This window comes from Daphnia magna, linkage group LG1 (genome assembly GCF_020631705.1).
Source record: "Daphnia magna isolate NIES linkage group LG1, ASM2063170v1.1, whole genome shotgun sequence".
Classification (NCBI taxonomy): Eukaryota; Metazoa; Arthropoda; class Branchiopoda; order Diplostraca; family Daphniidae; genus Daphnia; species Daphnia magna.
This window is the reverse complement of record NC_059182.1, coordinates 14,364,612-14,387,839: the sequence shown is the minus strand read 5'-3', so window position 1 is coordinate 14,387,839 and position 23,228 is coordinate 14,364,612. Positions and strand designations below refer to the sequence as shown.

At 40.3% G+C, this 23,228-nt stretch overlaps 3 protein-coding genes and 1 long non-coding RNA gene across 4 annotated transcripts in view; 1 reads left to right on the top strand and 3 right to left on the bottom strand.

The window, feature by feature from the left end:
• Positions 1–9,090, bottom strand: part of LOC116936796 — a 29,462-nt gene extending 20,372 nt beyond the window's left edge. The window contains exon 1 of the long non-coding RNA XR_004401805.2: positions 8,494–9,090. This is a non-coding gene — a long non-coding RNA (uncharacterized LOC116936796). The remainder of the gene's footprint in view (positions 1–8,493) is intronic.
• Positions 9,091–9,657: 567 nt separating this feature from the next.
• Positions 9,658–11,860, top strand: LOC116936643 (probable dolichyl pyrophosphate Glc1Man9GlcNAc2 alpha-1,3-glucosyltransferase). Its single transcript, XM_045166966.1, has 8 exons — positions 9,658–9,844; positions 9,911–10,183; positions 10,242–10,434; positions 10,502–10,726; positions 10,807–10,915; positions 10,978–11,117; positions 11,183–11,322; positions 11,392–11,860. The coding sequence occupies exons 1-8, from the start codon at positions 9,786–9,788 to the stop codon at positions 11,804–11,806; spliced, it is 1,554 nt and encodes a 517-aa protein (XP_045022901.1). The 5' UTR covers positions 9,658–9,785; the 3' UTR covers positions 11,807–11,860.
• Positions 11,861–11,891: 31 nt separating this feature from the next.
• LOC116936623 lies at positions 11,892–13,918 on the bottom strand. The gene is made up of 3 exons (XM_045168736.1): positions 13,888–13,918; positions 13,717–13,829; positions 11,892–13,450 (listed from the first exon to the last, which is right to left on the bottom strand). The coding sequence occupies exons 1-3, from the start codon at positions 13,916–13,918 to the stop codon at positions 12,113–12,115; spliced, it is 1,482 nt and encodes a 493-aa protein (XP_045024671.1). The 3' UTR covers positions 11,892–12,112.
• Positions 13,919–14,556: 638 nt separating this feature from the next.
• On the bottom strand, positions 14,557–22,914 carry LOC116936486 (transcriptional regulator ATRX homolog). Its single transcript, XM_032943648.2, is given in 21 exon segments — positions 14,557–15,161; positions 15,228–15,371; positions 15,446–15,614; positions 15,688–16,170; positions 16,243–16,321; positions 16,408–16,661; positions 16,722–16,997; positions 16,999–17,042; positions 17,164–17,544; positions 17,633–18,062; positions 18,064–18,219; positions 18,315–18,683; positions 18,782–19,774; positions 19,848–20,804; positions 20,806–21,301; positions 21,364–21,515; positions 21,585–21,713; positions 21,772–21,884; positions 21,943–22,214; positions 22,286–22,374; positions 22,726–22,914. Coding segments are annotated over 20 exon segments (6,006 nt in total). The 5' UTR covers positions 22,369–22,374; positions 22,726–22,914; the 3' UTR covers positions 14,557–15,135.
• Between the last annotated feature and the right edge of the window lie 314 nt (positions 22,915–23,228).

Here is a 23,228-nt window from a genome sequence, read left to right as displayed (position 1 = left end):
ACTCCTTTTGCCCGACCATCTTTTAATACTATTCGTTACGATGGCCACCATTATATACGATACCCGAGTGGATGTGTTGATTCGCACCGGTGATTTGATTTAAAAGAGTGCGACCTCCCCTTTTGTCGCTATGTAAACAGAAAAAGGCTGTAGCGCGTCCCTCCCCCCATTGGGCAGGCTGGACTGATTTATTCATCCGCACTGTCAGAATAAACGGCCGCTGACTATATTGCAGCGCTTCCGTCGTGACAAGTGGCCTATCTGCCGTCCCCACGGCAAAAACAAAAACCTGCGGCTAATACTTCATAGTGCAGCCTCCCATTTTAGAAAATGGTGGTACCTCTACATGCGGGGTTGACCAACAAGAAAGTATGTTGCCCAAAAAATGACAATAAAAAAATAAATGCAGGACACGCTGTGTGTAGTCTATTGGCAACTGGCCCGAAAGATTTTGCAGACAACTGAGCCCGCCCACCGATGAGAAATGCCGGTTCGTTGGGAATTCAGACGTCAATGGTGTATAGAGCGCCACTTGCCTCGTTCCTTTTCCTAGCCATTTAAAGAACGCAGGACACACTTTCTTTTGTTATTATTATATATCCCATCACATTTCTAGAGGATTTCTCTTTGTCTCGTGTGCAGACTAGAAAAAGAAAACTTTGACATCTCTAAAGGATGGAAGCACAGAGAAATGCAATTGTCAGACACTGCGGGGCAGGTATCCAAGTAGAGCCGATAAGGTGCTAGGATCAAGTGGCGGGATAAAGAGAAAACAAAAAAAAGGTACAGAAAGCAGAAGAACAATATTTGTAAAAGACGAAAAAAGAAAAAAAAAAGAAAAAGAAATCAATAAGCTACAAGCAACACTTAAAAAACTTTGGTCTTCTATAGACGAGTGGCCCTAGGTCACGTTCAAGTTTCTTGCAGCATGTCTCTGCCGGAAGGTTTATGGTGTTCTGGATCGAAGAGGATATACAAGGCCACCCCACTTTACTCCCCTCACACAAGACTAATGAAGACGGCAGTATAGAAAGAAACATGTTTTGTTTTATTATTATTATTATTATTTAAAAAGAATTTTACCAATTGAAACTGTAAAAATCGCTCTTGACCCCTTCAATCGTGTTTCTATTTGTTTGGCTGTTTGCTTTTAGTTCGTTTAGACTTGATGCGATCAAGTTATACGAGGCTCTCAAAGTTGTCAGGGGGTCGCCCCGCACTATAAACTTGCTCAAAGACATGAGGGAGTTGAGGATAGGAAATAGAAACTCGAGCAAGGGACTGCTTCCTACTTCCTTGGCATCATTTCCGACGATTACAAGAAAGAAAAACAAGGGGGAAAAATAATAATAATAAATACCCATCTCAACCATTCCAAGAGAAAAACAAACAAACAAAAAAAGAAACTCAATTACTAGAGAAGAGAAAAAAAGAAACTCACTCCAACACACGGTACCTGTGCACCTGTCGTGCACGTACACAACTTCTTGTATTATAACGATCCGTACGCCTTGCCCGCCTCCGTGCTGCATCTAAAGACGGTCGCCATAACGATGGCACTATTATGCGGGAAACGAAATGAACTCTTTTCCTTTTGATCCAAATCTTCGTTAAAAAAACAAACAAATCAGAATAATAATTTAAAAAGATTGAATAATAATAATAATAATAGTTTTAAAAAAAGAGAATAATGTTCAAGTTATCTTTAAAAAAAAAAGGCTCGCAGCAGGACACGATATCGATCCAGGAGGAGAGCACAACACCCATGGAACAAGACGCAGCCGCGTCTTGTTCCATTATTCCGTTTCAGATGTACATCCTCGTTGATAGATGTGTCCGCATACTCTAAAAGTATATGTATAGCCCAACATGTAATTCTTTTCTTTTGTTCTCTTTTTCTTTTTTTTTTTTTTCGGGCTATTATTTTTCAATCTCGCAATGCGGGGAAATGAGAGGAAGCGTTCCAAACTATTTCTTCGCTGCTATTTTTACCCAAAGTAAATATAGATGTGTATAGAAATGACCTGAGATGCGAGAGTCTTCCACTAAATAACTAAAAGCGCTCTTTCTATATATGGAGCTTTGGCTTGTGCATTATGTAATAGAATCGACGCTTAAGACGTGCCGAATCAACGCTATTCAATGTAATCCAATAGCGTTCATTTCGCCGCACGCGCTTTTAATTGACACAAGAAAATGTAAGACAAAAAAAAAATTGTTTGGACGACAGCGATCGGCGTTTACGTACAAACATTTTAGAACGGTTTGGCGTCGTTCAATAATGCACTTGTCACTCTTTCAGTTCTAAATTAGTATTACAAGTAGCTGGCGGATGGAAAGCAAAAAAAAAAAAAGGGTTCCAACTAAATCGTTAATGGAATACCCAAGTGTCGCAAAGAGCGTGGCTTCCATTGTCAAATTACCCTATTCTAAATCGATATAGATGCGCATCACACCTCCACTATTTTGGCCTTTTCTTTAAACATAAAAGAGGCCATTTTCAATCGATTCGTACACTATACACGTATCGCATAACTGCATTGAAAAAGGTACAGAGTACAATTCGATCGATCCTGATTACGGAATCATCTGTCGTGTTCGACGCTCCGGCTTCGCTAAACAGTCGACGTAATTGGGGCCCCCACAACGTCGAGGACGTTTCCAGTACCGACCAGAAAATTGGATGGAACTTGTTGCCCCAGCATTTTTTGCAGAGCCCGTTCACCCGCCGTTTTCCTCCCGAAGTCGCGAGTGTAGTCAACATGCCTAGTACTTCCGTTCAGAATAAGGAAGATTACTGGTCGTCATGGGAAAAAGCCAACAAAAAAAAATGGGATAGATTTATCATTGATTTCCACGGAAAAAGAAGATTACACGTTCGATTCTCACTAGAATTGACGTGTACTGCAGAGGCCGAGTTTTATGCTTTCCTTTTTAACCCTGCCCTTTTTCATCCGCTATAATTCTTATTACACAATTCTCGATAAAAATACAAAAGATTGTATATACAGAGTGAGCCTATATGTGCACCGTTTCCGGAGCAACTAAGGGCGTGCGGAGGTAGTTCATTTTCTGGCCAATGACGCAAAACAGCCGCTCTTTCTCACATGGTGACACAAAACAAAAGCCGATTCGTTAAGAACCAGCTGTGTATATCCTTCGAACAAAAAGAACACACAAACGGCTAGAAAGTAAAAAAAGTACCCTTTTCTTTTTCGGTGTTGTTCAACAAGAAGCTTTTCTCTGCTTGATTGTCTTGTGTCGCATAAGCCAGCGAATGTGCTAACTACTATACAAGTAAACAATGAACTACATATAATACGCGAAAAAAAAAAAGGAAAAAAAAAAACTATTGCAGGCAATAAGTTCTTCTCATTCCCACGGGGTGATACAAACTTTTCCCACATTAAAACAAACTAAATAAGAAATGTACACGGAAGGCAAAAAAATGGCCTGGGAAACAAAAGGAATTCTCGGTATATACTGTACTATATTTGTGTTTTTCAACTTGTGAAACTATTTCGGAGTTTGTTGTACAACTAAAACAAATTGAACGACTTGTCTTGGCGATGGCACATCGACCCCGCTCACAAGCAATTTGTACCATTGCGTTTCGATATACGCACATTAGCATTAGTTTCATACGAGATGGATGGGTTCGGGCACTTTACTTCATCCGCTTATTCGATTCCGGAATCTCCTAAAGATTTACTCGCCCCCTCTCCCTCTTCGAGTCTTTCCCCCCCCCACCAAAAGTTCAGCCAGCAACGCGTTACGATGGCAACAACAGTCGTGTATACGTCAAAGCAGTTAACATGAGCAACATATAGGTACCGGCAGTTTAAAGGGAAAAAAAACCATCCGTTAGGAACTGGAAAGGTTAAAGATGATAGCCCCAAAAAAAAAAGGAGCAACCAAAGTTTATGGCCATCAAATCCAAAAGTCTACAAAAGAAATGCCAGCGGCAATAATCGTCAAAAGGAAGAAAGGAAAAAAAAACGCAATTGACTACGGAATATTTGATTTAGCAAGTTTTATATGATGACTTCCTTTCGAAAGGAAAAATAAATTATGACTGGGAATGAAGTTAAAAGAAAGAAAAGTATGAAGCTGCGTGACTCAGGCACAAAGATCTTTGCCATTCCTATTTATTTTTTTTTAAGCAACGCTGTGGCCGACGTTTGAGTATTCAGCATTAACATTTTGATTGCTCAAGATTCTCTCTTCAAAAATGGAGCCCATTCTTTTAGATTTTCAAGGAAGAAAGAGAGAGTTGTATTTTTGTCCTTTTCCTTCTTCTCCCGCGTTTGTTCCCATGATGATTCCGCTTTAAACGCGGAGCGTGCGCGCGCGCAAAAAAAGAGGGACTAGCAAGTCAGACGGAGAGAAAAAGCGCGAATAAGTACATATGGTGTGTACTAGAAAAGCACTGAGGCTGGATGGCTCTCCTTGGTGACGAAGGATCGGGCAAAAAGGGCCTTGACTGTTTTCTATTCTTTCTTTGCGTCACGCTCACTCACGAGCGCATCGGGATTCGTCATCCCATATTGCAAATACCTCTTTCCTGTTGTCTGATCTCGGCTTATTTATATTCCATTTTTTTGCCCCTCTTTTTTCTATTTATTTATTTGGTTCTTTTTGATTTCCTTTCCAATCTTTTTTATGGCCACGGATAGTTCCTTCCGTTTTCCAGCCGCTGCTGGCATACACACAAATAAATAAATAAAAAAATAAATAGCTTCATACAACAACGAAAAAAGGGCGAACAAAAAATACAGATCAGTATCTTTGGGACATAAATATTGATGCGTAACCGACAACGCGATGCTCAACTGTTTATGGCTAGGCTGTCTATTTTACGACTCGTGGGCGGAGAGTCTCAAACAGCTGCCAAATGAAATTGCTTTGCACAAGCGAGAAGAAAACGTAAAGCTACAAGAATTTTTTGTTGTTTCTGTTCTACGATTTTGCATCATTCAAAACCTTTGGAAGACACTCTATTCGATTCGTGTCGTACACACTAGGACGATTTAGAAAAAAAACAAACTTTTCTTTTAATTAAAAAAACAACGTGAACTTTGTGGAATTGGGGGGGACAACAAAGTTCCTTGTTGATTTTAATTGGCGAAAAAAAAGTTTTGCGTGCCATTTTCAGGACGTTCCAGCATTCACAAAACAAGTTTTTTTTGTTTATCATAGTTCAAAAGTGCCCAACTCCATTCGGTCGCTGTTGGCAGTTCGTTTGTTTCGTCGGACTGTTTCTTTTTCTACCGTAATCAATCAAGCCGCCATACAAGCTACTCAAAAAGCAAGACAGAGAGCTTTGCTATACGTATTTCTTTTTCATTCAATTCTACCGGTCTCAGCTTAAACTTAATTAATCCGTTTCATGTAGAAAAAGGACGTGTACCACTTAATGCGTACATCACAGACTGTTTCATAGAAAAAGGACGTGTACTACTTTGTGCGTTGTCTACATCACAGACTGCCTACTACTATTCACCGAGATTTGCGGTTGAATAGCGCAAATGTCAGCAGATGTCTATCCCGGCCCTTTTTTGGATTTCTTTTAAACACAGCACGTAAATCTATTGGCAAAAACTTGGAAAGCATCGACAAAGATGATGAGACCTATTCATTTCTCCTCTCTGGATAATGACATTAATCTTAGTTTCTGAGGTTTGTATACAAGTAAATTTTTTTGTTTCTTCCTAATTACTTGTATATTCGCCTTTAGCAAAGACGTTTTTGGGACGCCAGCAACGGCAAACGACGATAGTTTCGGTCAATTAAGTCGATATTGATGGAATTCGATCGTGAGCGTGCAAGATTGCGGTTTTCCGCTAAAAGCAAGAACACCGGAAATGAAAAAAAAAATGAAAGGCGGGCCACAACACACAGCTTAAATTTTTAATTTACAATTGATCAAAACAAAGAGGAAATCTGTGGCGGCTGTACGCAGTTGTTCTGGCCCGACTTCGAGATTTCGTTTCAAGTTTTGAGGGAGGGCTAATCAAAAGCACAAAGTTATTGACTTAAACAAACAAGAAAAGGAGAGGTTCACTTTAATGAAGGCCAGCTCAGCCTTCCCAAATTCGCTGTAGCCTTTTCTTCTGGAAATTGTGCGCAACGTGAAGTAGACTAATGACTTTTCTCATTGTCCTTTTGAACATTTTGTAATCAAGAAAACAAGATGTAGACTGCAATCAATATTCTTTGAGATCAATCAATTTTCCCAATCCCTTTACTAACGAACAAAAAAAAAGAGGAAATGGCACCGGTAATTCAGATCGATATATACCGGCATACTCTTTTTTTTGTTGGCCCATCAGCCTTGTATCCATTCGTGAAAGAGATAAACAGAAAGCAGCTGGATGTCCCTCATTAGGAGTTTTCGCCCATATTATTTTTTTTTTTCTTTAAAGAAACAAAGTCTCTATATTTAACCCACTCAGCGCATCCTTCCATAATCTCCGTCCTCACATTATAACCAACTCCTACCCCTCCTCCCCTCCCCCCCAAAAAAAATCTCACGTCGTCCGTATTTCTTCACCGTTCTTTTCACATGATTAATCATGTTTTATTGACTTACCCTCCCTTTCCACTCATATAAATTCCTCGTCCCTAACTCCACCTTTGGTGAACGCCAACGTCATCTGATCGGCTGTGATATAACGGAGGGCCAGAGACTATAAAGACAATCGAGTACACAGTAGACGGGCAACAATAACAGCAGGGCGGAGGGTCAGCGATGGAGAAGGAAAAAACGCACCCTGGAATGCGTCTTAAGAGAGCGCATGGAGAGGAAAAGGGAGAAACTGTGTGTGACTCAAGCGACACTAGATATCGATCCGTAAATTAATTAGACATCTCCGGCCCCGCGCCACGGCAGAGGGATGGGAAGAATTGGGGGCGGAGGACGGAAGCATTGTGTTGCCAACAAAATAAGGAAGGGGGGACTTTGCCATTGTTTCTCGTCTGTGTGTGTTGTGGTATTGTTATCGTTGTTGTTGTTGTTCAATGGTGTTTCCTGTTAACAGACCTCGCCCAGACACTTCCGAATCAACCCCCGGATTCACAAACTTTCCCATAAACAAGAAATTAAAAAGAAAAAACTTTTCGTTAGATCCACTTTTATAAATGTCAAGACGAATTCACAACTGTTTTCAATCCATAAAGAAATCTTTTAATAAAACGGGGAGTAGGGGGGGATGATCAATTCTGCCCCAGAGACTGGTTAACTTGGCACTCTATCCAAATACCTAATAATCCTGTACGTGCAGACGAAGCTCAGTGTTTACATATACTGGAGTAAATGGTACTACGTATCAGCGCTAGACAAATGGGTCACGAACCGTCACATGACGATCGAAGACAACAAAAAAAGAGAGAAAATCCGGCCATCACGGACAAGAAACTAATTTGATTCGCGCATCTGTTCTCTTCCGACTTTGCACTGATTGATCCGTTTCTATACATGTCTCTTTTCACGTTCAAAGGTACACCAAAGTAAAACGTGGAATGCGCGCAGTTGCAAAACTCGATGGCGAATGTTTGTTTGGAATCCGAACGTCCCCCGAAAACCCTCGTCGTCCTCATCCCCGTTTTTTTTTTTTTTTTTGCCCTTTTACTCATGACCAAACCAGCTCAGCCAGCCATCTCAATCCGCTAATTGAGTCGTCAGGATGACGCAGCAGGGCGTATGATCCAATGCGGAATCCGTCCAGCCAAAAATCACGTCCCTCCATCCTTCCCCCACCCGCCTAAATAGTCTTGGCTATTTGCTGGACCCTAGACGACGAGCTCATCGGTCCTATATAATCATCATTAGACAGCAGCTCATCTGCATTCCAAATTGAATTGTGCGTGCCACACCAATCAATAGTTCCGGAATAGGAACCCAAGAGGAGGGGACATTTCCTGATGAAATAAGAGTTTAAAAGAAAAAATAAACTAGATGAAGAAAGATGTCAGGGAACTTTTATAGCGTTATTGACCGTTCAGGCTGCGTAGTTTGAATGCGTAATGCACAACGAGTCTATCTACTTGTGGAAGAGATGAAAACTACATCTGCCTGGCTATCTTGCAAGGCTTGCCGTCTAAAAGCCAGAAAGAACAAAAAATCGTTGGGCACAAGCAAGAAGAAAATGTTCCCCGTTGGCAATCTAGAATACTAATGTGCACATACTTCAACAATCTGGGCTGGATGCCAGTTTGGAAACGACAGAAAAAGGTTGATTAACGTCGAACATTGAGAAGGGTGACGTTCAATAAAAACAGGCAAAACAAACCTGACCGCCAGCGGCGAAATCTCGTCAATTTTGCCATGTCAACAAAAGGGCGACAAAGATCTAGTCCCATAATCAGAAGATCAACAAAGTAGGGGGGGAGATTGGTTCGCAACAAACAAACTCGAAAGCCCTCGAGGGCGAGGAAATACAGCAACACAATGAGTCAACAGGAATCGGCGAAAAGAAATAATTTGCAACTTACTTCTTCAGCTGGAAACGTTAGGCAGGGCAAACCGGTTTTCGGACGTCGACAAATCTTGTAGGACACTTCATAGTTTTTTTTTATAAAGTTAATCTCGTATGGAGCACTTAAGCAGATCGATGTCGTCTTTTTTCGTTCGAAGTAATGCAATAATAGTTACAAAGATATTAAGGCGAGTTGTTCATCATTTGTTACAATGTCTTGTTAGAGTCACAAGGAACCTTTACTAAATCATCACAATAACCTAATTATTACGTTGTTGCGTGATACACACGGCTGTAATTAGATTCATCACAGGACAGCAAAGCACATTGGACGAGACGACAAACCTCGTGTTCCAACGAAAATTTGTAATAAACGTTGCCATATCTATTCCATCATTAAAACATTTGACAACAGTGTTTTTTAATTAAACACAAAACTTTTGAAACACTACGATAACGATAACTTCGCGTAGATCGATAAATTTCAACACAAGAAATTCTTCAATATAAAACGGGAAAAAAATAACACATTTCAAAAAAATATTCGCTGAGTAGTTAAATTCACGAGGGAAATTTGGAATGGCCTTTCAAATCCATTAGTTCTGTATAATTGATTTCTTTAACGCTGTATTCAAACGAGAAATAAGCTTAGGACATGCCTTTATAGCAAGTTTTATAGAGAGGCGACAAACTGTTGCAGCTAAATGTTTCAGTAGAAAAGATGGAGGAAGGAAGAAATATTGTGCTAGACTATTATCAATTGACAATCGAAATGGCTTAAAGCTAGACTCAGATAAAATATTAACCGGTGGCTTCGTTATTGTCAGATGAAGTTCTGCGTTAAGCTTCTCCATCGCAAGTGTCGAGAATTTATGGGATCTTAAATAGTGCTTCACTTATCAACGCAGACTAAATCGATTCGAGTGGTCTCATTAACAAATAAGCACCGTAATATTCGTTAACTATGGTGCTTTTTACATAAAGTCGAATTTTTGCATCGCAAATCTAACAAGGAAACAAACGGCTGCGCCTTAATATCCTAATGCATTTTTTTTTCTAATTAAAGAATGTGCTATTCTTTGTATAAAAAATCTCAATTAATTCTTAATCTTCAATTAAGTTCCATACTTATTTTCCTTAATTCTCCTTAGTCGTTAGTCCTTCGCCTTTGCATAAACAAACCGAAGTAGGAAAGACTTCCTGTCAAACGCCAACAAAACCAAATATTTTGTCGTCTGCTTAACAGATGGATTCATTGAAAACTTTTTAGTCATACTGCCTTAATTTTGTGGATTGTGAAGACAAGGAATGTTGTGGCGAATATTTGCATCCGTCACGTTTGGAAAGCTACTCTTCATACCATCTTAGTTAGAAACGTTTAATTTAATAGCGTCGCTCTTACGTTCATGTATTAAAACCTTTTTGACATGCAGCCGGTCAACTGATTTTGAAGTCCATCGCAACTGGTTGGCGATTACCCATAACCTACCTCTAAACAAGTGGTACATCGATGACACTTCCCAATGGACACTAGACTACCCTCCATTATTCGCTTGGTTCGAATACATCCTTTCTTGGGGAGCTCTACTGTTCGATCCTGAAATATTGAAAGTCAACAACTTAAATTATGCCTCTCAAAATACCATTCTTTTTCAGAGAATCTCGGTCATCCTGACTGACATTGTGTATGCATTGGGTGTGCAAAAGTAATCCTAATATTAATAGTGATGTTTATGTTAAATTAAAGTTTACTTACTTTTTTAGATGCTTATACTCATTTGGCAACAACCAGGGAGGAAAAGTACAGAAAGATGCTGAGAAATGGTTTAGTTCTTCAACCATTCTGGCCTTTTTATTACTGTGCAATGTAGGTCTTTTCATGGTGGATCACATCCACTTCCAGTATAATGGCTTTCTGACTGGAATTTTACTACTTTCAGTTGGTTCTATCCTTCAGGTAAAAAAAGGTTATTAAGTTAACAATAACTATATGGTCATCAATATCTCATCTTTCCTTCTTTCAGAAAGAAAATCTTAAGGCAGCCTTTTGGTTCTCTATTCTTCTTAATTTGAAGCACATATATCTTTATATTGCCCCAGTTTATGCTGTTTACCTGCTGCGTAGCTATTGCTTTGATATTCAGAAGTCAAAGATGACATTTCATTTTAAAAGGCTTATTAAATTGGGTGTCATAGTTGTTACTACATTTGGTTTTACATATGGCCCATTTGTTAGTCAACTTCAGCAGGTATATTTTCTATCATAAAGTCTATTATTCACGAATTCTTATTAAAACCTTTTTCTTTGCTGTACCTCTTTTCCTTTCAGGTCCTATCCAGGCTGTTCCCGTTTGAAAATCGCGGCCTCTGCCATGCGTATTGGGCACCGAATTTCTGGGCAGTTTACAACATAGTGGACAAAATCCTAGCTTTTCTTGGTAGGTAATTTTTGGCGAATATTCCTTGATCTCAAATTTCTTACTTTTGGCCTGTATTCTAGGACATAAACTTGGCTGGATCGATCCACTTTCAAAAGTGACTGCCTCAATGACGGGGGGTTTGGTTCAAGAATTTGAGCACGCTATACTTCCATCTATTGGGCCTAAGACCACTCTGGTTTTCACAATACTGGCGATATTGGTAAGTATCTGAGCTATGTTGTTTTTATCGCGATACAACAATTAAATCCTTTTAAAACGATGCAGCCAGCAGTCGTTATTCTGCTCAAGCAACCTAATCAACCGCGTGTATTTATCCGAGCGATTGTTTTGTGTGCCTTTGCGTCATTTCTCTTCGGCTGGCATGTGCATGAAAAAGCCATCCTAATAGTCATCACTCCATTGACGTCAGTACAGAAGATTTCTGTGCAATTACGAAAAACAAGGATAAACACATTACTAACTCTCTCTGACAGGTTGCTGGCTGTTTCATCTCAAGAAGATTGTCGACTCTTTATGTTGCTGAGCATAACGGGTCACGTATCTCTATTTCCCTTGCTTTTCACGCCGTTCGAAAATGTTGTCAAGATAGTAGTGGTACTTACCTACTCACTCGCTAGCTACTCCTTCTTGTCAGCGCTACACTATGATCCAAAATCGAAAGGTACATTGCTGAAGTTCCGATCATGGGAGCGTTTCTTCCTCTATGGCTTGGGGGTCGTCGCGTTGTTTGAAAGCTGCATTCACTCGATGGTCGATCCTTCCGGTCGGTTGCCGTTTCTGCCATTGATGATTATGTCTGTCTATTGCGCTGTTGGAATTATTTACGTTTGGTTTTCCTTTGTCATTGGATCTCTGAAAACAGAGAAAAAGATCTCAAAACAGAAGTAAGCATATCTCTTTATAAACAAAGATGGAGATTTTAAATAAATTCAGTGGCAATTGTTTGTTTGTGTTTCATTTGAAAACAGGAGAATAGAAGTGGCAATATTTATTTATGGAGATTTTAAATAAATGCAGTGGCAATTGTTTGTTTGTTTTTAATCTGAAAACAGTAGAATAGAAGTGGCAATATTTATTTTAGATTTTTTACTAAAACGGGTAAATTTTTTTTCCTGGCGAATTTATAGCTGTTATTTACGCTATCTTTTCTATTTTGAAACTTCCAAGCAAAACACTAAGAAGAGATACGCAGAATTACTGCGAAGAGGGTTTCAAACGAGACAATTCCTTTTCTAGCTCAATGATCCGTTTGCTTTCTTCGGAGGATTTTTGTGTTTGAGCCTTAAGTTTGCGGCGCAGCTCCATGACGATATCAGTATGCCGTCTTTTTTCTGCTTCCAGTTCAAATTTGTGTTTGGTTATCAAGCTCTGCGTCACACGTTCAACTTCTGAGGCAACTGCGCTCTTTTCCCGCGCCAATTGAGCTCGTTGCCTACTCAAATGTTCTTTTTCCTGTCGGAGCTCGAGCTCGCTTTGTCGTGTACTTTGAATGGCATTTTCTAGTTGCTTTTCTAGTTCTTCGATACGACGCACTCGTCGTTGAAATGCTGCCTCTTTCACGGCTGCTTGTCTGCAATATTCGCTATTTAATAGCTCCATGTAAGAAGCTCTTGAGCGCTCTTGTTTTTCTTGCTCCAGTAGCTTTTGTTCTTCCTTCCAAACTTCAAGTTCTAATGCCGTTGCATAGAAAATGTCTTCTTGAGTTTTTCCTCGATGGTTTCGGTTCTTTTTCGAAGAAAATCTGGCAATTTCAGAGCAGACTTCCGCACATTCTGATGAGATAACAGAAGAGACATCACCGGCTGTAGCAGTGGTATAGGTTTGATTAGTTGGCTGGTTAGTTCTTTGTTCAGCTTCAGACAACGTAACTACCACACCAATCTGTGGCTTCACTGGGTTTGAATCTGCTTCCTCCGTTTCCGTTTCTAACAGCGAGGTTATGGGGAAAATTCCTGAAATATTGATGGGTTCAAGATGTAGCTTTTCTAAGATTCGATGCTCTAATTGGCAATATTCTATGCGTTCTCTGATGGGTAGGATTGATTCAGCGATGGGGATGTCCTCACAGCAAAGTAGTATAGAAAGGGTTGGCATGGACTGTTTGAGAAAGCGAAGTACACATTTTGGTGAACCCTTTAATTTAGCCGTGGCTCTTTCTCCAATTTCAGTAAGGTTTCGCAAACACTTGAAGGGCTTGAAACGAATAGGACTTCCAAACAAACTGAATCGAAATTCAAACGGGATGTTTTCTGAAGGCCAAAGGCTCTTGGACGGGAACAGATGGAAGAGATTTTCAGCAAATGATATCGTCACTGACATGTTGAAGAAAATTTGTTCGTCGGTGTCGATCGGGTCTTCTATAAGGAAGTATTCATCATTGATAAGAACTGGCTTCAGCTGGCCCGGTTTTCGATTACCGGTTTCGGGTACTTCGTCAGGTTTCAATTGGTCACTTTGGTTCATCGTCGAATCCACGTTAGGTGAAGCCTCTCCGTTGCACTCGTGAAAAATAGAAATAAAAAGAGAAAGGCTCTTTGGTCACGTCAGTACTGGAGGCATGTTTCAGTTTGTACCACTAAATAATATGGAATTTAAATAAAGCAAATTATCATTGTGTCAATTATCAATATCTTTTCCACTTCCCATACCTTTTTACTTGGTATAGTTTGTATGTCAAATGACAAACTGAGGGAATCATAAGCAAGAATTGTACCATCTGATGAGATATGTGTACATAATAATGTCAGTTGTTCCAATTCTAATAATATTTTATCCAATTCTGATGCAGGAAATGCCACTTCTTGATTTATTGCTACATTATCTGTGCAACATTCTTGTTCCATGTCAGCTTCATTCTGTCCACATGATATCCTGAAACTAAGTTTACCCCCATTTGAAGGAAAATTCTTCCCTATACAAGAAAAAATTTATTTTAGATTTTATGATGCATGAAATTAAATTATTCTTACCTTGAATCACTTGAACAATCACGAATTCCATCACCCTAGTATTGTGCTCCAATATCCTCCTTGTACAGAAAGTGAATAGTAACTTCTCCTTTAGAAGTTTGTACGGATTCCTTATGGGATATAAGGAATATTGCCGCTATTCCATATGCAAGGCATGGAAGACCAAAATTCATGATCTTGATCAGCCTAAACAATTTGTCTTCTGTTGATAAATCTTCATGGGGACGACAAGTGCAATGATATTTTATGTAAGGATAACAACCAGTACGAAGGATGTGATAATTCTTATCTTTTCACACTCCAGTTGAAGTGAGAAAACCCTCTTTGATCATTGACTATGTCGTCGTATTTCACAAAATATGAAGTCCAGGGAGGTAGATCTCGTTGAAGCAAATATTTCGTTAGTACCTCTGATGCGTAAGGTTTCTGTTTAAATTTTGAAGCAGTAGAATACGTCTTCGCAGGAACAACTAAATATCGCCACATCAATGCGGAGTACGTGAAACCACCCCCGACCCTTCTAATAACCTAGATTGAAAATGGAAAAGTGAATAAAATACTAAATTTTAGAATGAGTGCCTGTGCAGTGCAGCCGAAACGCTTTCTTCAAACTTCCAAACATACCAATGCCTCATATGTCTAGTGCCTCTAACAATATGAATTTCGTGCTACAACTCACGGTACGTACTGGCGTACTCGTTTTAATTGTATTAACGAATTCGTGAGATTTGAATCGAACAATATCAAGAATACAATAAGCATTATCACATGAAAAAAAAATTAAAATAAAATACATCAAGAGCAGTCGAGAAAGGTTTTCAGGATTTCAGTGAGAAGTCGAAAGAAGTGAAAGGTCAAAATCAAGTAATATCATATGAAATTTCTTGGTGAATGTATTTAATTGAAAACAAACTTGGGTAAATCGAGTAAAGCATAAGGTTGAGGAATACAGGAACAACTAATTCCGTCACAAACTCCGCCGCAGGAGAAAGGAAGGAAGAACCGAGGAGAGGAAAACGGAGGACAATAAGAAAAACATAAGCTAAAAAACATGTCACCCGCAGTAGTTTACATTTAAACTGGGGATTTACCTAGGAATTTCGCGTGAGGCTCTATCAACCAAGTGTGGCTGACACAAATAATATTGTTCCTCAAACAGGGCACAATTTGATACAAAAAATCATCCGGCCAACTATTATCGAGAGAATAGATTGATCCTACGCCTAACTTCATTCGACGAAGTTCTGTCTATGTCTTAGGTACAGAATTAGATCCTAAAAACGAAAAACAAATTTACAGTAAGAAACCACTGTAAAAAGAAATCACGACATTAACAGTACCACTGGGTCCTTCTGGCTCATTCAACCCCGTAGTCGTATTGTAAATAACGGGGGCCAGGCCATATAAATCCGTTCGCTGATGTGGACCAATAGTTGGCCTGCCACGTGATCTCGGCGGGGCTGATGCTCCTAATCCGCTTGGGCCTAGGCAAAAGAAGTATGCCATGAAAAACAATCGGTTAAGGTACAAAAGGAACCTAGTAGATTACCTGGTATACCTGGCCCTTGCGGCGTATTTCCAAATTGGCGTTTAAGCTGATCAGCGGCTACTTGTCGCTGCATTAGTAATCTTTGAGCATCACCAGGCTGCTGTAATGCATTCTGTGCAGAAGCAACGGCGGCAGCTGCAGCCGCTTGCTGAACAGAGAAGTTTTGAAGCTGGTCCACCTAAAACAAACAACACCAAAATTTAGTACCGCTATTTTAAACGACAAATAATATTCTTCGGAAGTGCGCATACAGTCAGTCGGAGCCTTCCAAGGAACTCGTCCTGAGTAATCCCAGGATTTGAATTGTATATCATGGCGGCTATGCTGCTGAGTGGAATACCAGCAACCGATCGTCCGGCCAATCCTCCCAAAATGTCCGGCATTCCAGGCATACTCATAAAACCAGGCGATTCATTCATCATCATACCCATCATTGGATTTACGCCACGTTTTTCATTTTCGAAATCGTCCCATGCGGCTTTCCGTTCTGCTTCCGATAGTTCTTCTTCTGACTTGTTTTCAAGAAGAGAATCATGCTCGTGATAAGTGACTATCCAATCTTTCCTTTGTATGGTCAGTTCGGCCAGTAGACGATCTTTCGGCAGAAGTGGTGTAGGCCGGCGCAAATGGCTATCCGGTTCGAAAATGTATAATTCATTTAAATCCGCTGAATTGAAATGGCGTTCGATTTGCTGTTCGTCGACTACACGGCAAGACAAAGACAGCTTTGTTACCTAGGGAAATTAAATGAAAACGTTTGAAGGTGTTACTTTAACACACTGTAGTTTTTAAGTGAAATACTTTACCTGGCGATCATAGATTTTTTCTTCCATAGTCCCTTGAGCCAAAAACCGATAAATGTAGCACGGTTTCTTTTGTCCAAATCTTTCAAAAAAAAGCAAGAGAGAAAAATTAAAAGTTATACATATGATCTGATGATGTAAGACACTTGGCTAAAATCAAACAGTTACCGATAAACACGAAAAATACTCTGCACATCATGCGAGGGATTCCAAGATGCATCAAAAATGATGACACGGTTGGCGGCAACCAAATTGATTCCCAAGCCACCAGCTTTGGTTGAAATAAGAAAGAGTCGAGAGCGAAGATTTGATGGGTTGTTGAACGCATTGCATGCATTTTTGCGCAGCTCCGCCGACGTCTGCCCATCTAATCGGAAGTAATCTTGATTCAATCGCCATGTGCCATTATGATCCTGTTTTAACTATCAAACGACAAGGTAATTGGTGTCCATTACTTGTAATGCTGAAACTTTACTGCTTACATCGGTGCTAGCAAGACTTGCTCGAGTTTTCTCATTTCGTTCGTCTTCGGCAGCGAGAAATTCTTCAATTAAATTCAAGGAGACAAGAGACTGACTGAAGACCAGGACTTTGTCACCAATGAGTTCGCATTGACGCAAAATATCCATGAGAAGCACAAGTTTGCCACTATGTTCTATTTTGACCATGTCCTCATCTTGAACAAACTGTGACCACCATGTGCTAGACATTGGGGTTGTTACACCCAATTCATCCTCTGGTGGTGGTTGGTCTCCACGTGGCAGCACGAGTTCTCATTCTGAAACCGTTTGATCTTGTTGGTACTGCAAGCATACATATCGTGTTAGTTTTCATTGCATAAAAAGATAGTTACATTGCGGCAATTGCCCAACAGTTCAATTGTATATAGTATATAATATGTAAAATGATTAAAATTCTGCATACCTCGTTCTTTTTCATCACTACTATCATCCAAACATACAACACCACCATCATCCTCACTTTCCGGGCTTTCACCTCGGTCGTCAATGAAGTCCACCAAAGATCCCTCTGAGTCACTGTTGTTTTTCGCCTTTGCTTCACGATTGAGTTCAGCCAACAGTAATGCTTTAGGGTGGGTCCAAACTCGTCCCAACTCTTGAAAATCGGCAAATAGTCCAGCACCTTTTCCTCGGCCTATATTGCCTGGACCACCCTTGGCGTGATGCTCAAGGTAATACTGGTACATCTTGATCTGTATTTCCGATAACTTCACTGATACAACGTATTCGTGTTTAGGAGGTAAAAACGGGGTCAGAACCGCGTAATCAAACCGTTGCACAGAGTCTAGGAAATAAAAAATAAATAAATAAAATGTGGGTATATAAAACAAGGTTCATGAGATGGAGAAAAAAAAAAAGGAGGATAAGTATACCTTCAAGCATTTTATGCAAAACGTGGGCTCTTCGTTTCATAACCCGTACATCAGAGTCGGTGGAGTCAGCAGCTTGTCCGTTCTTAATGGGATTCGCGAAACGATTCGTGAACTCCCTAACGGTTCCCAGTAGGTTAGGTTTCACGAACTGAATCATGCAATGGTACTCGAGTAAGCTGTTTTGAAGCGGTGTGCCCGTCAAGACAACGCGCCGTCGTGTGGAAATCTTATTCATGGATTTGGACAACGCAGTCTTTTCGTTTTTCAGCAAGTGGCCTTCATCGCAAACGACGAGCTGTGGTCCAGGATCAACTAGCGAGCGTGTGAACACATCGCGTTCCTTTTTACTGATCTTCTTGTTGTTTTCGTTGGTCAAATTACGATACATGTCGTAGCCAATGATCATAACTCCCCCACCTTCGAGCCAGCCAGCTGCGTAGCGTGAAAACCCGCAATTCTTTGCTGTTACCCTTAGCGCTAGCCATTTCGTAAATTTCGATGTCAGAATCCCGAGGAAGCCACACTTTAAACTCGTTGACCCAATTGAGGACGGTGCTAAGAGGACAGACCACCAGAACGCGATCGACCTAGAGGAGACGAGACAATACAATCATTTTTCCTCTCAGTTCTCAGAGTCACTGTTAAAGGCAAAATTGGGCAGTGACGGGGAAGAAAAACTAACCTGACATTCTTTGTGAGTCAGAACGGTGTGAACCAAGGTGACCACTTGAAGGCTTTTACCCAAACCCATGCAATGGGCTAGGATACAGCCTGAGCCAGGATGATCTTTGAGCCTCTCAATGGATTCGAAACAAGCATCCCACATGAATTTGACACCTTTCACTTGATGAGGTTTCAATTTTGTAACGATATGTTTGTCAACCGTCACTAGTTCCTGTTTGTTTTTCGGATCAAAATCTAACACTAGGTGATGAGTCTGGGCATTGATAAGCGCCTGGTCACCAACGAAGGCTTCATTGTAAAACCTTTGACGTTCGGCTATACGTTTCTTTCTGTCTTCTTCTTCCTTTGCAGCAGCCTTTGTCTCATCCTATTAACAATAAGATGAGAAAACAAAAAAATTAATTAATCCATGACAAATTCTTATAATAAATCTCCGTTAAAAAAAAAAATAATAATATTTCTCACCTTAAGATTGGTATCTTTCATGATTTTCTTGATGTTCTTTCTTCCTTTGGGCCCTCCCGGATCAGAACGTTGAGATTCATTAAGAACCTCGATATCGGAATCATTGGAATCCATAGAGTCACTTGATTGGGCAGTTTTCTTTATACGCCGACGCGATTTAGATTTAGATTTTGCTTCTTTCCCTGAATCATTTTCGTCATCATTCGAAATTTCCTCTAAGTCAGACGGACTTGAACGTTTCTTTTTCCGCTTCTTCTTGTCTTTCTCTGATTCTGAAGATTCAAAGTCTGAGTCGGATTGAATGCGGCGCTTCTTTCTATCTTTCATAATTTTCTTTTTTTCTTTCTTTGATTCCTTGCCTTTCTGTGATTTTTTCGAGTCGGATTCAGCTTCGGGATCGGCAAGTGACATGCGCAACAGTTTATCAATTTTGAGGTTTGACGTTTTAGCGACATCATCTCCATCTGCGCTGAGACCAACAACCTCTTCTTTTACTTCCTGCATTCCATTGTCATCAGTCGGAATAATCACGCCACATTCATCGGTTGCTTTCTCTTCAGCTGATTCCTGAACGGCGATCGGACTACTGGCGATTTCATTCATGTCCATATCAAAATGCGAGTCTGAATCGCTTGCAGCCAGCAAAGATTGGCGAACTGTTTCACTGCGATTCGGAAGCGGGGAAGCTGTCGACATTTCCGTAACACCGGCAAGCTCAATATCTGTTTTAACGTCTGAATCTGACGACGAAGATGATCCCAAATCCGCAAGCCGGAAAGATTTTTTGATATCCTTTCGGGACTTTGTACGTTTCTTTTTAAGTCCGTCTCTTTTCTTTCCGAAACCATCTAGTTCGCAATCTGAATCAGATTCAATGCGTGAGCTCCTCACAGCGATATTTAATGGATCTTTGACCATGCGATCAATTTCATTTTTGAGCGTATTTTCTTGTGATTCACTGTTTTTCACATTTTCCATGGCAAGCACTTCATTCTACACGAAAAAATAACGAAAAACATTCGAGATAAATTTATACATTCAAAAATGAAACCGTATGGGTGCTTACCAAAATAGTGATGCGGTTTACCACAACTGCACACTCGGCTTTCAATTTCGGATCGTCTTCTAGCCCCAGTGGTATGCGGCTTCTTTTCTTCGTCCTTTTTACACGTGGGCTAAGCTTCAATTCAGCAAGACTGTCGTCGGAATCCGTGGAGTCCTTTAATAGTTGTTGTCTTGTCTTTTCATTCAAATCCGGTGTTGATGTAGAAAGATTGGGATTGAAAGATGTTGCGGTTGGGCTGGCTGTAATCGAATTAGACTTGTCCACGGTTTCATCATTCGCTGCAGGTGGAAAACCACTACTAGTAGCTTCCTTCGAGCTGGACGTATTTCTAGACAGTTTGGATTTGAATGGCTTCTGGCCTCCTGCTGCGTGAGATGGGGTGCCTAAATGAGGCACGCCGTTTGCACCTAGTAAATTGGCAGTAAGGAACGAAGGTGACGAAGTTGGAGTTTGCGATTCTTGCTTGACGACGTTTACATGCTCACCGTCGTTTTTTACTTCACTTTTAGGCAGTATTCTGTTAAGTGCAACAGTCTCCGCGGAATCCTCAAGATCCAAAATCTCGTTCTGGAGGGTAGCTGAAAACATATCGGGCGAAAGAGTATTCGGGTCCGGTTCTCCGGAAAAGGCAGGGAATTGCCCCAACAATAGTTTATGATCATCTTCACCCGCAGACTTCGGACCTCCTTGGAGGACATGAGTTTCAGTAGATTTGCCATCAATTAACTCAGAAAAGGTATCGAAAAACTCGATTGGTTCATCATTCGTGAGAGAATTTTCTACCTCTGGTAGTCGGTTTTCATTAGCTACGATGGGCTGGGTTTCAACTTCAGTAGATACATCGCTGTCAACGGAAGGCTCTCTGGTTGATAACGGACTGGGACAATGTGGAATAGTTGCCAGACTGCTCATTGAGCAAGAAGATTTTTGAGGGGAATCCTTTATTGAACTTGAAGTTGACTGTGACCGGAGGAGGAGATTCCCGAACTTCAGCATAGTAATCTTGCTTACTGTTTGCTTGACGGAAATTCTTGAATTTGACAATAAGTCTCTTCCCAGCTGGTTGTTTCGATTCGTGCAATAAGCTAGATACTTCCGACGGCCGCTCAACATCAATGTCGGCAGTATTGCCATAGTTTTGCTCAAATTTGGTAACAATTTTCTTTTCCAGTAACTTCATGTTTACGCCGGTAGTGACAACGGCTTTACGAAGTTTGCGGCAGCAGCTAATGACTTTCAGTTTATCTGTTTCTTTGTCGCGGCGATTGCTTGTACCTTCTGCGCTACCTCCACCGTTTTTAGACCAGCTGGTTCCTACTTTTGCTGCCAATACCTTACAGTACGTGGCTAATTTTTCTGCCTCATTTATGATAGCTGGTAACCAAACGGCAGGATCGCTTGATTCAGCTACTTCAGGTGATCCATACAATGATCGGCGAGATAGAGACTTTCGACTAAAGAGATAAAAAATTTCAGAAAATGTAAACAAGGCAAGGTTCATGTGGTAAGATTGTACCCAGGGGTTGATTTCATTGCAGACATCACCATCCTGCACAGAGCTCTTTGTGTCCAGAGGGGAAGATTGTTGCAAATTAAACAACTCCATTTACATTTGCTGCCAGTGATTTCTAGTAAATTCGCACGACCTAGGCAACGACGTAAGCACGCCTGAGAAATAAATACAATAATGTGATTAAAGAATCTTTAAAATTGCTTGTAAACATATGAAATCCATACTTTGCAAAATACGTTGGTGCAAGTGTCGCAGCATATTATCATTCCGCCTTCGGCGCACCAACGACAATATTCATCATGACCATTTTCATCTTTGGTAAAAGGACCGTTACTGTAAAATTCGCGGCAGCTCTAAAATGGAAAAGACTCATTGTAAGAACTTACAAAAATGCAATCAAACAGGACCTACTTTGCAAATCAACACGCCTAAAACAGGATGAATGCGGATGTTCTCACGATTAACAAGGAAAAGTTGGCACGAACAAGTGGTGCACTTTAATGAAGACAGTTGGGCTTGGTTTGCTGTAAACAGACAGAAAAATAATCATATGAAAATTAAAATATATATTGAAGCATTTACCTTCTTTGTATCTCTCAAAAAATTCATGCTCTTCATCAGTCATTTTCATCAGAGTTTCCTCATCAAAGGTTGTTGAACTTTCCCTAAAGGAAACTAAAGCTTTTGTGTCTGGGGTGATATTTCCAACTACATCATCTGCTATGGAATTTTTTGAAGCTGAGGCAGTACATGTTTGAATCCCACCATGATCAACACTACAGGTGGCTTCGAAACTCTCCTCCCCAGATGAATCTTCAAACATGTCTGCATCATTTGAAGAATCTTTTTCTAACCTGGTAAATAAAATCAACCATGACCAGAAAAGAACTCATGCAACATAGGGATGTTGTTTTGTTTATCTTACCTGCAACTTTCATTTATATCCTCCTCATTTTGGTCTGTAGAACCGAAATCAGGAATGCTGAAGTCCTCGAAAGACGAGGTCATTTTTCACTGAACAAAGAAAACTGTAATTTTAGTTGAAATTAGGAATGAATATGCTATGAATGAAACAAAGCTTCACTAAGTGAAAGAAATGTACTTGCTAAAGGTCAGAGATTGATTATTAATTTCTGAGATATTTGTTGTTGAACAAAAACCTTTGAAAGGGATTCATTTCATTTGCCAATACGTCAATAGAACATTGACATATATTTCGACAAATGAAGAAGGAGGTAGCCCTCTCCGGTAAACAAAAAAAAAGACTCATGAAGGGGAAAATTGAAATACCAAGCTGGCTAAAAAAATCACAACAAAACCGAACTTGCGAACGAAACGTAGGCTTTATTAATCATCGCAGATTACCCTTTTCTTTCAATGACCCAGTTTCTTTAGACAGTTCTGAGCAATCTCACAGTTTAATCCGATAATGGAGAAATCTGCACAAAATGCCACAGCTTGTACCACTAAAACTAAAACCTAACTAAAATGTAATTGTAAGGTAGAAAATACTAAAATGCAACTCGAGGCGCCATTACACCGGCTGACAGCGTTGCCAGCTTGCGTTTTTTACTTTTTTTTTTTTTTTTTTTTTTTTATTTTTTTTTTACTCTTTTGTGTAGGAGTGTAGCCGATGCAGCTGTAGAAGCAGGGTACATTGCGCTGAGCCTAGGGCTGTGCGCGCACCTATGTTCAAAAAATCTCCGTCGGCAAAAAGAGTGCGCAACTGAGAAAGAAGAAATGCTTGGTGAATTGTTGGACTCACCGAATCGGAGCGACCGTTGATCAGGCAACTCAAGGAAACTATGCCCAGTTCAGTTCAAAACCTGAAATGGAGTTCCAGTCCGACGCCAAATGGATAATGTTCG

Coding starts and splice junctions, on each gene's coding strand:
- LOC116936643 (XM_045166966.1), top strand. CDS start 9,786: ATGTTGTGGCGAATATTTGCATCCGTCACGTTTGGAAAGCTACTCTTC. Junction 10,184..10,241: donor TATGCATTGGGTGTGCAAAA/GTAATCCTAATA, acceptor TTACTTTTTTAG/ATGCTTATACTCATTTGGCA. Junction 10,435..10,501: donor CAGTTGGTTCTATCCTTCAG/GTAAAAAAAGGT, acceptor TCCTTCTTTCAG/AAAGAAAATCTTAAGGCAGC.
- LOC116936623 (XM_045168736.1), bottom strand. CDS start 13,918: ATGGAATTCGTGATTGTTCAAGTGATTCAAG. Junction 13,830..13,887: donor GATTGTTCAAGTGATTCAAG/GTAAGAATAATT, acceptor TTTCTTGTATAG/GGAAGAATTTTCCTTCAAAT. Junction 13,451..13,716: donor ATGTAGCAATAAATCAAGAA/GTGGCATTTCCT, acceptor ACGTGACCAAAG/AGCCTTTCTCTTTTTATTTC.